The 14,966-nt window shown below is 41.1% G+C and overlaps 1 protein-coding gene and 2 long non-coding RNA genes across 3 annotated transcripts; 1 reads left to right on the forward strand and 2 right to left on the reverse strand.

Annotated features, from left to right (window-relative positions):
- Positions 1-5,208: 5,208 nt before the first annotated feature.
- On the forward strand, positions 5,209-6,540 carry LOC143414110 (uncharacterized). Its single transcript, XR_013094657.1, has 3 exons — positions 5,209-5,448; positions 6,129-6,217; positions 6,411-6,540. It is a non-coding gene; the product is annotated as an uncharacterized LOC143414110 (long non-coding RNA).
- LOC106675096 (uncharacterized) lies at positions 6,410-9,065 on the reverse strand. The gene is made up of 3 exons (XR_003022436.2): positions 8,978-9,065; positions 7,705-7,799; positions 6,410-7,588 (listed from the first exon to the last, which is right to left on the reverse strand). It is a non-coding gene; the product is annotated as an uncharacterized LOC106675096 (long non-coding RNA).
- A 2,055-nt stretch (positions 9,066-11,120) lies between these two features.
- Positions 11,121-14,898, reverse strand: LOC112431267 (interferon-inducible GTPase 5). The gene is made up of 3 exons (XM_024799818.2): positions 14,811-14,898; positions 13,928-14,490; positions 11,121-13,822 (listed from the first exon to the last, which is right to left on the reverse strand). Exons 2-3 carry the CDS (start codon positions 14,487-14,489, stop codon positions 13,518-13,520), a joined length of 867 nt encoding a protein of 288 aa, XP_024655586.2. The 5' UTR covers position 14,490; positions 14,811-14,898; the 3' UTR covers positions 11,121-13,517.
- Between the last annotated feature and the right edge of the window lie 68 nt (positions 14,899-14,966).

A 14,966-nucleotide genomic window follows, 5' to 3' on the forward strand; every position in this document is an offset into this window, starting at 1 on the left:
TTCACTCTTCGGCCGCTCCATCTTATTAGGGAAATTCCATATACATAAATGTAAATTTCAAAACTCAACCCCATCATTTAATTTGTTTTTGATTGAAATTGAATATTACTTAAACTCTCTTAAATTAACTTCCAATAAAAAAGGTTTATCATTGATTGAAATTCATTCAGAAATGTTTAAGGAATGAGCTGTCACAACTTTCAAGTACAAAGTTGTTATGAAGTCTGTCACATTCCCCCCTTTTTTTCTTTTTTTCTCCTTTATTTATTTATCCTTCTTATTTCATTGTACTGTATATTGTTACTCTTATTTGCCTTGTATGTCTACTGTACAAACTGAACTGGAATGACTGACTGTTCGCTTTATGATTTCAATAAAGTTTGGGGGAAAAAAACAACCTCTTCGGCCGCTCCCTTCTGCCGTATTTTGCGGCACAATTCTCCACACCCACCGCCGCGCTATGAATTGTGGGATATATGGGACCACGAAGCGTGCACCGGACCACGCTTGATATTTGGGGAAATCGACGGCGCATTTGGAGTATGCATTTGAAGCACACTTCGAATTGGGACAGCCGTCGTCGCGTGGCGGTGACGTAACCGCACTTGAAATGCGTACTTCAAGCGTGCAGTCTCTTAATTAGGACACAGCCAATCTGTTTCACCGTCCCCAAGTGCAGCTTCTCCATACCTCCATTAACCAACCTCTCCCTCTGTTCATCGAGCCCCCACTCCAAACATTCACTGCTGTGCCTTAGTTTTACTGTCACTGTTACACACTGAAAGAGGACGAGGTTCATCCAGGTGCACACTGAGGTTTATTGCTCTGAAACACAGCAAAACAGCAGTTCTGTGTTACTGACGGCTTCTGGTACCATAACTGGCCTGTGTTACTTTTATAAGGGATTACTTGCCAGTCACTTATTTGTCAGAGTGACCGTCTGCCACCTACTGGTTACTGAGTTAAGCAGATGACTCGTAAGCTGGAGAGGAAATGCCGTGTCACAAATTTAGAGGATCATCATTTAGCCTGGAGAAATAGTTTGTTGCTTTATAAGAAAGCCCTCCGCAAAGACAGAACATCTCACTACAACCCTAAGAACAACCCCAGGTTTCTCTTCAGCTCTGTAACCAGGCTGACAAACAGTCAGAGCTCTGTTGAGCCAACTGTCCCTTTAACACAGAGGTGGGGGAACTCCAGGCCTCAGGTCCCGAAGGTTTTAGATGTCCTTGATCCAACACAGCTGATTTAAATGGCTAAATGACCTCCTCAACATGTCTTAAAGTTCTCCAGAGGCCTGCTAATGAACTAATCATTTGATTCAGGTGTGCTGACCCAGGGCGTGTTATCTAAAACCGCCAGGACACCGGGCCTTGGTACCTGGTACCTGGAGTTCCCCACCCCTGCTTTGACTTGTAATGACTTAATGAACTTCTTTACAAATAAAATGTAACCATTACTGAAAAAAATACCAAATTTGTGCCATTAATTAATGCTTCGATCTTAAATATGATCAACCTATCTCTAATAATCAGCTATGTACCACAGGCCTTCAAGCTGGCTGTAGTTAAACCTTTACTCAAAAAGCATCTCTAGACCCAGCAGTCTTAGCTAATTATAGGCCAATCTCCAACCTTCCTTTCATATCAAACATCCTTGAAAGAGTAGTTGTCAAACAGCTAACAGATCATCTGCAGAGGAATGGCTTATTTGAAGAGTTTCAGTCAGGTTTCAGAGCTCATCACAGCACAGAAACAGCTTTAGTGAAGGTTACAAATGATCTTCTTATGGCCTCTGACAGTGGACTCATCTCTGTGCTTGTCCTGCTAGACCTCAGTGCAGCGTTCGATACTGTCGACCATAAGATCATATTAGAGCGATTAGAACATGCTGTAGGTGTTACAGGTTCTGTGCTTCAGTGGTTTCTATCATATCTGTTTAAAAGTTTGTGAATTCATACAAACCCTCCCTTACGGTGACTCAGCACAGAGCATCATGCACCCTAATTTCACGAGCAGAGAATACATTTGTAGTCTGTCACATGGTCGTGTCAAATGTAGTGGGAGCCATCCTGAATGCTATCACTCACATTAATGTGGTCTCTTTATAATGTCCATTGGCATTTTTAAGTGTGCTACTGAAAAGCAGTAAAAGCATCCATAAATTACGTGAAAAATCACTTTGTAAAAATGGATTTCTGTTTTTCGGCCAACTTTACTGTCTGCTCCGTCGTTCTTCCCGTACAGCCTCTCTGTCCTCTCTCGCCATCCTCCTCGCTCAATTTGAAGTGGAATTGGTGGAAAATGACAAAAGTATAATCTTATAATAATTGTTATAGGAGCAAGACATGGATCCACAGTCGACAACAGTAGAGTTCACTGGTGTTATGTGAAATCATATTCAGTGAATGTGGGAAAACAGAAGCTACGGCTTTACAATTTTTGGTGAGTTTGACCACACGTCCACTCTCAACTGTTTCTCTTTGCTGTCTTCATCCTGCTCTCTCCTTCTCCGTCCTCTTCTCTCTGTCTGTGCCGTCACCCAAAAATTACAGTAAATAAAAAAACTGATCCATATCAGTTTATAGCAATATGCAAACTGAATACAGGCTGCTGCTGACATAGAGGGGAACAGCTGGACCTGGAGCTTTAATATTTCAGTTTGTTAAACTTTTAACAAACTGAAATATTAAAGTACACCAGCAGCTTGGATGGCAACTCCTGATATCCCACCAGACCAGTGGATCAGAGGGTTAAAGTGAGCTAACAAACATTAGCTAATGTTAAAATGTGGAGACATTACTGTGACTTTCTAAGTCTCCACATTATCAGAACACTTTGAACTTTGTCTACATTCTGGTTAAAGTGAGTTTTAAATGAGCTGATTCTTCTTTCTGCCACAGCAAAAAGTCTTTTCTTTAGTCAATTAATGACAAACCAGCCTCTGTGTGAGAGACTGTAACGTCACGACACTGGACATGAAACTTGTTTTCATTCTATCCTGTAGTGTCGTCAGTGGAAGTTTCCAGACAATAATACTAAAGTACTCTAAATATTAATAGACATAATGATATGGTTGTTGTTGGGGTGCTCTGATAAACTCGCCTATGGCCCTGTGTATCTTCTTCTTCGTGTTCAGCGCTCTTGCTCCACCCCTTCTATTGAGGATACGCCAGGTGTGTTTGTACCTTTGAGGTCTGGACACTGTCAGATATCCCAGAAAAGATTTCAAACGGCAGCAGACTTCTCGGTTTGTTTAATTGGAGCAGGGGTGTCAGACTCCAGGCCTGGAGGGCCGGTGTCCTGCAGGTTTTAGATCTCACCCTGGGTCAACACACCTGAATCAAATGATAAGTTCATTACCAGGCCTCTGGAGAACTTCAGGACATATTTGCTGTGTCCGAATTCAGGAGACGGATGCTCCGAGGGATTCTCTACCTACGTATTTTAGGTAGTGTCCTTCGACGGCTAGGTAGACAGGAAGTGAGCGGCTGTGGACAGCCTTTTTTTGTCATAGAAACTTTATTGAACAAACAATGAGTATACAACAAAACAGATGTGCTGTGGACAGCCTTCGAGCCTTTGTTCAAGTCCGCCCTTCCGTGTTTTTTCCGGTCGCTAGCGCCACAGAGTGAAAACTTTAAAATGGACCCAAAAATGTCACTCCCTTTATTTGTACATATTTAATTCTCAATGAGCTAGAGAAACTTTATCGTCGACTATCAAAATAAAACAGGAAATAACAAACACTGCGACCAAGACTAAGAGACACGAGCTTGACATGGAAGAGGAAGACTGAACACGTGGACACGATGGAGGAACAGAACGGCCTCATAAACAACCTCCCATTAACTTAATGCACTGATAACCAGAACATAACCAGATATCAAAAAGTCAGGATGTCAACAATACAGAAAACAGACCTTTCATACAAAGACAATCAAAACTAAAAAAAACCCATAAACATCTCCAAAACTCCAAACCCAATGACCCAGAGACTGACAGAAATATGACATTCTCAGTTTTAACAGCGACTCATTAAGAAACTTATCCATGTAGTAGAAAAACTGTGCTGACCTACACTTTAACTGAAAATCCTGTGTACAACACCACTGTGTAACTCAAATGAAGGTTAAAAGGCAGTAAAATATCCACTGAGATGTTTTTATGAGAAAAAACAAGACAAAAAGTCCTAATCATGCAATATTACTACTTCACAAAAAATATTATTACATAACCCTGAAGCTTATATAACTTTAAAAAAGTACTCACTGCAGGTACTCGCTGGATTCTTCGTAACCTTAAATATTAAGAGCTGGAGCAGCAACACTAAAGTGTGGTTTTCAAAGTGAGTTCCAACAGATTTCATACATTCCAGCCACAGAGGCAAGTTTATACCTGCCCGTTTGTTTTTAAACGGTTTAAACCAGTTATACTGGTGTGTACCCAGGGTGGCTCTTTACAGTGGTGGCTCTCAAATTATTTTTCATGGTTCTCAAGCCAAACTGTGACATCTCAAACAAATGTTGTCTGGGATGTCACAAATGAGTCTTTGGCTTTAAGACAGTAGTTAATATTAATAGATCCACAATCAGGAGAAGACTGAGCAACCATGGTGTGCATGGCAGAGGTATAAAGCGAATACGCTGCTCACCTGCAGAGGAATGGCTTATTTGAAGAGTTTCAGTCAGGTTTCAGAGCTCATTACAGCACAGAAACAGCTTTAGTGAAGGTTGCAAATGATCTTCTTATGGCCTCTGACAGTGGACTCATCTCTGTGCTTGTCCTGCTAGACCTCAGTGCAGCGTTCGATACTGTCGACCATAATATCCTATTAGAGCGATTAGAACATGCTGTAGGTGTTACAGGTACTGTGCTGCAGTGGTTTGTATCATATCAATCTAATAGACTCCAGTTTGTATGGAATCAGAACGATGCCACCTTGAAACGAAACCGAAAAAAATATTGAAACCTAAAAAAAATATTGTAACTGAAATAAATGTACTGAAAAATCTTGTATTGAAACCGAAAAAAAAATTGATAGTGAAAAACAATTAATTGAAACTGTAATTTTTTTGTTTTCGCTTACAATTTTTTTTTTTTCGGTTTCAATCCATTTTTTTTCGGTTTCAATCCACTTTTCGGTTTCAATCCACTTTTTTTCCGTTTCACTCTGCTGGCACTGTTTTGGCGTACCGGGGCGCGCTGGGGGGCGGGGATTCCGACCCGCATGTATTTGCATATATTATAATGCTGACCAATGACTGGAGAAAACACTGACGACGCGGCTGCGGTCACGGACAAACTCGCACGTGTCTGTTCGGGAATGGCAGATGCCGAGAGGTCCAGCGTTTACATTACCGACTATTTCAAAGTGACAGCCTGAGGTGTTCTTCAGTAAATTGGACTACCGGACAGGAGGACCTGAGGCCCCACCGCATTATTTTTGGTAAGTTAAATGTGTTTGTAAGCTAATCCGTAATTTAGGTCCTTAGCTAGCTACCTGAGGACCTAGCTAGCTAAAATGAGCACTCGGCTGTCGGGGAAACTTGTTTTGTAAAGTTCGTTTAGCTAACCCGTGCAGGTGAATGAATTTACCCTGACTAAAGAAATCAAGAGAAACGCACCGGGCTGCTCAGTGACTAACCACGGTTACTGTACTTTTATTATGAGTATTATACTGTAAGAGCAACAGGCTGGACTCTGCTTCTGCTCCTGTGCAGAGCTGATTATTAAATATGTGCAAACAGCAGCATGTTTTGTGTCGCTTTCCACATGTGGAAGGACATTAACGCCAACTTTTAAATTCCCCTCATTAGTCAATAGCTACGGATTAAATAGCAAAGCCCGATACTTATGTACTGAAACCAACTACTTCCGCTTGTCAGCTTAAGTTAAAATGTTACATTTTTCCCCTGATTATATTTTTAGCTTTTTTTTTTGATTTTTACTGAGTTTGTTACAAATATTCAGGTTAAAAAACTGTCCAAATTATTTTTAATGAATTATGTTCACAAAGTCACATGTGCAGTACTCTGTACAGCTTGCATCCTTTAGGACAAATAATTTGAAACATTAATATTTCTTGTTCAATACTGAGCTGATAACACCTCTGTATGTTGTGACCAGGATGCAGCAGCAGACTGAACCTCGACTGAAACCTGCTCCATCATCTCATCTTTGCAGATGTCCATTTATAAAGCATCAACAACTCAAAGGTAAACATGATATTAGAAAATGTGTTAGTAAGGCCTTTAAAACAAAAAAAATAAAAAGCTGTCGGCAGAACTGTAGGACTGAACAACTTCAGATCCCAAGTGTGTGAGGACGGAGAAGGATCAGCTGTATTTCGGATTTGAGATAAACTTTATATTTCAGTTTGTGATGATTCTGTTCTGTTTGTGATTACAGGAGCTGTCCTCAGATTCAGACCTCAGCACCACCCAGTGACAGCAGACAGATCATCCTATATCTTCAATCTTTGTAGTAACTCCAAAATTAACTGAAGAAAACAGTACAAAGGTTAAAGTACCACATGTGCTGTCAGTGAAAGCTGCAGCTGTTTTATTGATAAATTTAAAGACAAAAAGTCAAAAGGATTAATCACCCCTGTAACTGTGTCACTACAGTACCTCAGTTTGGTGTTTCAGAAAACTGCTGATCTCAGACCTGCACAACTTCTGTTTTAAACACTGAATGTACTCAGCTACATGAAGAGCACATGATGTTTTCTCTGACACAATTAAATAAAACCTGATTAAAGTCAAAGGTTGTTACTTGTATTTGAACTAAAAACTTGTGATCTGGAATTCTTTCACTGTTTTTTGACAATAGTGTGTTATTTATCATAAAGTAATTCAGAGTCATTCATATTAGAGTAACCAGTGAGCACAACATATATTTAACTTTCTACAGGACTTAAAGCTATTACTATAGCTATTACTTAACTGCACTACTGTATAGTTCTGTGTAAATAATCATTCTTTACATATGATAATTTTTAATCCTACAACTGTTTATAACTTGCATAGTTCACATTTCTGTATAACTGTATATCTCAGATTTCTGTATAGTTTTTCATATTTATATCCTGTTCATAGCCTGTACATAGTTTGTACTCACTACAGCCTGTACATACTTATAGTTATAGAATATTCTTAACATACTTCATACCATGTACATTGTAACATACCATAATAGACCCATTTCTGTAATATACTTAGATATCTATATTATTGCTAATATATATTGTAATATATCTATATCATGGCTAAAGCACTTCTGGATGGATGCAAACTGCATTTCATTGCCCTGTACCTGTGCATGTGCAATGACAACAAAGTTGAATTCTATTATATTATATTATGTAAAAGTCCAGACCCTCTGAGGATTATCTGAGTACTTCTAACATTACACAAAGCAAAGGTCTCCATCAGTGTTCATGAAATGCTGGGTTTATCCTTCTTGTGAGGGAGCTGCTGGTGAAGATCACGAGCCCTGCTTGATCCTGGCGACGAGTTTCAGTCTTCCTGGTGTTTCTGAAATGATGCCTCTCACTGTGGGTCAACAGAACTTCTGGCACAGGACAGCTGTAATGAAAGAAATTGAAGTTTTGGAAATGCCCTATATGTGAGAAGCAGATTTTGTATTTACTTTTCTTTTGCCAATCAAGATAAAGTATAATTTTCACCATACAATTACTAACCTTGTCATCTCCTGCACTGTCTGTTTTGGGCTCTGGGCTCATCCTTCCCAGCGCTCATGAGACTGCTTTGCTGCACTGTGGTATGAGGTGCTAACCTGTTGACAGTGTTGGGAAGGTTAATTTTAAAATGTATTCCACCAAAGATTATAGAAGTAATGTATTCTGAATACTTTACAACTACATGAATGTACTATTGCTGTGTGATTTATTACTATTACTGAAGGCTACTCGCCATACCAATACCAACTAGATGTTAAAATCTTAATATAAATGAGTAACAGTACGTGGACATTAGGTAAGGCTGCACTTTTTGCAGCGATCTCGTATAGAAAACTATTCAGCGCGTATATAAAACAGGTCAGCGGCTCCGAACCGTAGTAAAGGGACCTCTGGCTAATACGTCCGGTTCGTGTCGGGCTCATAGCTGAAAACTAGCTTTACTTTGTTGTCTGGGTCAAGTTTGCTAGCGAGAGACAGAGAGAGGCGTTGAAAGGCTGCTTATTGTTTCGGAGGAAAACACGAACACTGTGTACAGTCGAGTCTTAACAGCTTACAGCTGGGCTCGTCAGGCACTCTTTTTGGCTTTAGTGGTTATTATTATATTTACATGCTTCCAGCTCCCGTTTCTGCTCCGTGACAGCTCGTACTTTTCCTTTCTCTCCCTCCCTCGCTCACAGACACATAACGGGTATGGCAGTCCATTCTCCCTGCAGCACGGACTACACTGCCCATGAGGCTACATTGTTTAGGGCGATGCCTGTAACACTCTGCTATTGCCTTCATATTAAATAATTTTTGTATAATAATTTTTAGAGGCTCTTATTGCGTGTTTTGTTTGGGTATCCACCGGCGTGGAATTACCAAAAATAGAGAGACCATAGCCTAACATATGAAACAGGAAAATACCGCCATGTAATCCATTTATTTCAACAAACTAACTGTATTCTCAATATCACCTATTGAACAGTAACTGTAACGGATACATTTACTCATATTTTGTATTTTAAATACGTAACGCCGGTGCATGTATTATGTTACTGCCCAACACTGCCTGTTCAGATCCTGAGATCCGCTCCTAAAACAACGGCCTCCAACTCCTGAAGAGACACGGGTGTCCCTAAATTTAGCAAATATTAGCTTCAGGCTAGCTTGCTACGACGAATAGGCTAATACCAGCATTTTACCACAACTTCACCAGATGTAGCTAAAAAAACTAAACTAATGTCCAGCCCAGTGGGACAGCAAGAAAAGACGACAAAAAATGATTACTTACTTGCGGTTTGGAGGTTCAAGCTGAAATTGAAGCAGCCATTGAAAGAAGGGAAGAGAGAAAGACGGCAGCTTGGTCAGCACTAGTGGCCTCTATAATGTATGCAAATACATGCGGGCCGGAAACCCCGCCCCCCCCCAGCGCGCCCCCGGACGCCAAAACAGTGCCAGCAGATTGAAACCGAAAAATGGATTGAAACTGAAAAATGGTTTGAAACCGAAAAAAAATGGATTGAAACCGAAAAATGGATTGAAACCGAAAAAAAAAAAAATTGTAAGCGAAAACAAAAAAATTACAGTTTCAATTAATTGTTTTTCACTATCAATTTTTTTTTCGGTTTCAATACAAGATTTTTCAGTACATTTATTTCAGTTACAATATTTTTTTTCGGTTTCAATATTTTTTTCGGTTTCGTTTCAAGGTGGCATTGTTCTGATTCCATAAGTTTGTACATCTAAATGGAGAGTCCTCTTCACACACTGAGGTTAATTTTGGAGTTCCACAGGGTTCAGTGCTAGGACCAATTCTGTTTACAATATACATGCTTCCCTTAGGCAGCATCATTAGAAGACATAGCATACATTTACACTGCTATGCAGATGACACCCAGCTCTATCTGTCCATGAAGCCAGATAACACACACCAATGAGTTAAACTGCAGGAATGTCTTAAAGACATAAAGACCTGGATGGCCGCTAACTTTCTGCTTCTTAATTCAGATCAAACTGAGGTTATTGTACTCAGCCCTGAAAATCTTAGAAATATGGTATCTAAGCAGATTCTTACTCTGGATGGCATTACCTTGGCCTCCAGTAACACTGTGAGGAACCTTGGAGTCATTTTTGACCAGGATATTTTGCTCCTCTCACTTCAGACTTCAGGCCAACATAATGTGACTTTATTATTTTGAGCAGTGAGGGTTTTTTCTAAATCTGACTTTTTATTTTACTTCATATGCATCTATCAATATTCTTCTTAGTCAGCAATGTGCTGCTGATGTCCTGATGACAGCCTCATCAGCTGCATGATCGATCCAGTCTGTGCATCAAGTCCTCTCCTGTACGTTCTGCTGAATATTTATTATTCACCATGAAAGACATGGAGCATCTGAATGTTTTAAGACAAACTCATAGAAAATAAATGTGTACCAATAAAGTGTTATCAACAATGATGGAGATAAAAGTTATAAATCATACATATATCATTTGTGTTGCAGTTCCTCACTGAAACAGCAGTGACCACTCATCACAATCTAGTTTCTGTGCTACGCACTTCTACATGTTACCTTACCCCATACAGTCTGTATCAAAAGAGGTTATTATGCTGAAAGCTACAAAATAATAACTCCAGTCTCATCATTTCAGCTGATTCAGCCCAAAGTGCTGATGTCAACAAAGAACTACAAAAACAGCATCACATCATTTCTGTAGTTCTTCTACATTATATATTGTCTAAATTAGGGGTCTCAAACTTTTTTTTACATTACAGGCCAAATACGGTCCACTTTGACCTTAAGTTGGCCGGACCAGTGAAACGTTCTGTCAGTGTGAAGAAGTCACAGACCGAACTGTTTTTCTACAGGATGAGGAAAAAGAAATCTGTCAGCACGACTCTCTGGACTGAAACTGTAAGAAATGGAATGACAGAAAATGTTCTGCTAGCTCACTGCCCACACTATCCAGTATTTCTTACTTAACTTTTTTGGAGTCTGTAAAAAATTAAATAAATTCTATAGCAGAAAGAAAAAACAAACTTTGTCATTTCATTGTTTTTAGATGAATTACTGTGTGTAGTATGAAGGGCCATAAGGGACGTTTTTATCAGTAGGAAAAGCTGTAAAACTCAAGTCCAAAATATCTGTGTGTGCTTGTTTGTGGTGAGCAGCAGATCAGAGAATTATAATAATTATAATTTATAATTATTATAAATGGCTTCACGCAGGGGTCAGACTAAAATAACTTTATTCTCCTCAGATAATTTTTCTCCTAAGATTCTTTCTTTCATTTCCAGTAGTTGTTATCGTGTGGATTTGTGTTCAGTGGGTCTCCTTTCTCATAAGTTTGTTTCTAATTACTGCTGTTACGAGTTCAAAATTGGGGATGGAGACAAGAGGAAAAACCACAATAACAACACTGGTCCGGCCGGGTTGAGTCAGACGATGATTTTAATAGTCACACGCGTGGGAGATGGACACTGTATGCAGACAGCCTCAGATCTCAAAATGGTGGAGCATTAATCAAACTCTTATAGCCTCTGGTGCCCCCACCTTATCATAAAAGCCTAAACATTCACATGCTTTCTCTCACACGGCGCCTAAGCTACGACCTTGGCTCCCTGTTTATCTGCTCCTGCTGAGATGGGGCAGAAAACTCCAGCATGTTCTGTTCTCTTCTAATCAGACAAATAAGGCGATGACTTTCTGCGAACAGTATTTCTTATAACTCAGCAGTATAATGCATCATAAAACAATATCATTCATTCACAATAAATCAGCAGTCTAATGTAATGCAAATCAGTTTAACAAATGCAATAGTTATCACCTTCTTGTAATTCAGGAGAATAATGCAAACTAAAACTACATAATAATTCACAATCTTTAATTAGGGGTCTAACATGGCATAAAATAATATTATAATCTAACACTACCATAATGCTATTAAATTCGGGTGCAACTTCATGATAACAGATTTGACTGGCAGCTGCAGTCACATCGGTCCTGAGCACTCGGATATTGGGGAAATTCGTTTTGTAAAGTTCGTTTAGCTAATCCCCACAGGTAAATGAATTTACCCTGACTAAAGAAATCAAGAGAAAAGCACAGGACTGCTCAGTGCTAACTATTGTTACTGTAGTTTTATTATGAGTAATATAAGAGCAAGAGGCTGGACTCTGCTTCAGCTCCTGTGCAGAGCTGATTATTAAATATGGGCAAACAGTAGCATGTTTTCTCTGTCACTTGCCACATCTGTAAGGACAGTAAGACCAACTTTTTAAAAAGATGGCACTTCAGTGACCCCTCATTAATCAATGGATTAAAATAACAAAGCCAAATCTTTTGGGGCGGGCCTACAGTGGAGGTCTGACGATTTCCCTGTAAGAAAGTTGCTGGTGAAGATCATGAGTCCAGCTTGATCCCTGCGATGATCCTTATGTTAAAATCTCAAAGGACAACATTACATTTCTCACATTAATAGTAACCCTGGGCCTCTGTGGAGCGTGCAGCTGCTGTCGTCTGGGTTTACACTGAACTTAAATGCTATTAATTGGTCATCCCACCCAGGGCCTTTTCAAGCACTCTCTGGGCATCTTCAGCAAGCTCACTGAGGAAATAATTCAGAGCTTTGGAAGTTGTGGAGAAAGAGAGGCCCATTGATGCTACAAGTCCAACTACTGGAACCCATCTGGTTGCTTCCTCTGCTGCCATTAATGCAGCTGTGCTTGCAAGTGAGAGCAACAATTTCATGATGAGATCAGCAGTTACTTGAGCTTTAACCATCCATCCATCCATCCATCCATCTTCATCCGCTTTATCCGAGGCCGGGTCGCGGGGGCAGCAGCCTAAGCAAAGAGGCCCAGACCTCCCTCTCCCCAGCCACCTCCTCCAGCTTATCCGGGGGAACACCAAGGCGTTCCCAGGCCAGCCGAGAGATATAATCTCTCCAGCGTGTCCTGGGTCTGCCCCGGGACCTCCTCCCAGTGGGACATGCCTGGAACACCTCACCCAGGAGGTGCCCAGGGGGCATCCTTGTCAGATGCCCGAACCACCTCAGCTGGCTCCTTTCAATGTGGAGCAGCAGCTGCTCTACTCTGAGCCCCTCCCGGATGGCCGAACTTCTCACCCTATCTCTAAGGGAGAGGCCAGCCACCCTTCGGAGGAAGCTCATTTCTGCCGCTTGTATCCGCGATCTCGTTCTTTCGGTCACTACCCACAGCTCGTGGCCATAGGTGAGGGTAGGGACGTAGATCAACCGGTAAATTGAGAGCTTCGCTTTTACACTCAGCTCCCTCTTCACCACGACGGACCGGTGCAGCGTCTGCATTACTGCAGCTGCAGCCCCAATCCGTCTGTCGATCTCCGGCTCCCTTCTCCCATCACTCGCGAACAAGACCCCAAGATACTTGAACTCCTCCACTTGGGGCAGGAACTCATCCCCGACCCGGAGTGGGCACTCCACCCTTTTCCGGCTGAGAACCATGGCCTCAGATTTGGAGGTGCTGATCCTCATTCCCGCTGCTTCACACTCGGCTGCGAACCGTTCCAGTGCGAGCTGGAGGCCCTCACCCGATGAAGCCAACAGAACCACATCATCCGCAAAAATCAGAGATGAGATTCTGAGGCCACCAAAGCGAAAGCCCTCCGCCACTTGGCTGCGCCTAGAAATCCTGTCCATAAAAATTATGAACAGAACCGGAGACAAAGGGCAGCCCTGGCGGAGCCTGGTGAGCTTTAACCAGTTCTGATGTAATGACAGACTACAGATCAGTGTATGACACACCTGTGGTGGCAGCAAGACTCTCCAGAGATGGCTTATCAAGACCAAACTCAGCTACATACTCTGACAACTATAGCCATCATGCTTATATCAACAGCAGTAGAAAGTCCAGGAAGTGGAACACCTGCTACACCTGCAGACAGAGTAGAGTAGTATTTTATTTTGGACTGAAATGCTTCTTTCTTTTTCCTGATGATCTCCTGGTTGATTTTGGCCGTGTCCAGCAGCAGAGCATCTCTCTGCACATCAAGTTCTCTCTCTAGGGTCTTACGTAACAGAGGGAAGTCGTACAGGCGGGGCTCAAAGCTGGACACCAGGAAGACCTGTGGAGACTCGATGCCTTGTTTCTGAAGACCTGAGTAATAAAAGAAACATAACACAACCACAGTTTTCACAATCTAAATAAATAATTCCTAACTTTGGGATAGTAAATTGTTTACTTAACAAAAGAAAAACTCACCTTCAACACAGTTTTTTCTGATTTTTGACAGAGTCCCCTCTGCAGTGAAGTCTTTCTTTTTCCCAACATTTATGTCATTGTCTGTCTTTGAATGAACAAAGTAGAACTTTTTCATCATCCTCTGAATCTCCTTAGCGAGTTTCACATCGTTTTCTGTGAGGTGATCAGCTGAGATGATGATGTAGAAGTCATACTTCTTAAATGGAACAGACCTCAGGTATTTGTCAGCTGGATACTTCGGGGTGCCAATTCCAGGAAGATCCCATAAGGAAACATTGGGATAGTCTGGATGGAAGTATGGTATAGGATCCTTTGAGGATTCTGCAAAATCAGTAGGAGCGGCTCCGTCATCTTCGTCACCGATGCCTCTGAAGGCATTAATAAAGGTGGATTTACCTGCACCACTTTCTCCTGTGATGGCGATATTTAACGAGACATTGGTTTGCTTTTCTAAATATTCTTTAATCCTTTTTGCTGCTCCGGCCGTGTCGTTGTTCTTCAGGGCTTCTTTAACTCCAGGAATTTCTTCTGGGCACGAATCATCTGGATCCTCCATGCTCATCCTGACAGAAAGAAAAACATAAAGACTTATTTTGGAATGCAGACATATACTATTGATTATCAGTAATGTTACTGACGACACACGGACACAGCACATGTGGGCAGTAAGTAAACACTGAGGCCACCAAAGGCTCTTCCTGGGGTTTGTTGAGTATTTTTACATCCAACATTAACATTAATTTACAAATAATATCTTTCTATAAACCTGAAACTTTCCCTTTTCCTTGACTTGAAAAAATAATTTGTGCTTATTCTCATTCTTGTTCTGATAGGACAGCAAACCTGTCACTTAACTAAGTTTAAGCTAACAGCAGGTACTCACTGGATTCTTCGTACTGTTGACACACACACAGCTGGATCAGCAACAACAGCGATCGGTGCTTCAGTTTTTTCTCACCTGGTTGTTATAGAGGTGCAGAACAGGTGAGGGCAGATCCACAGAGAGCGACCAATGAAAATGCTGCAAACTGAACCAACC

The sequence above is a fragment of the Maylandia zebra genome, linkage group LG19, assembly GCF_041146795.1.
Source record: "Maylandia zebra isolate NMK-2024a linkage group LG19, Mzebra_GT3a, whole genome shotgun sequence".
NCBI lineage: Eukaryota > Metazoa > Chordata > Actinopteri > Cichliformes > Cichlidae > Maylandia > Maylandia zebra.

Coding starts and splice junctions, on each gene's coding strand:
- LOC112431267 (XM_024799818.2), bottom strand. CDS start 14,489: ATGAGCATGGAGGATCCAGATGATTCGTGCCCAGAAGAAATTCCTGGA. Junction 13,823..13,927: donor CAGAAAAAACTGTGTTGAAG/GTGAGTTTTTCT, acceptor TTTATTACTCAG/GTCTTCAGAAACAAGGCATC.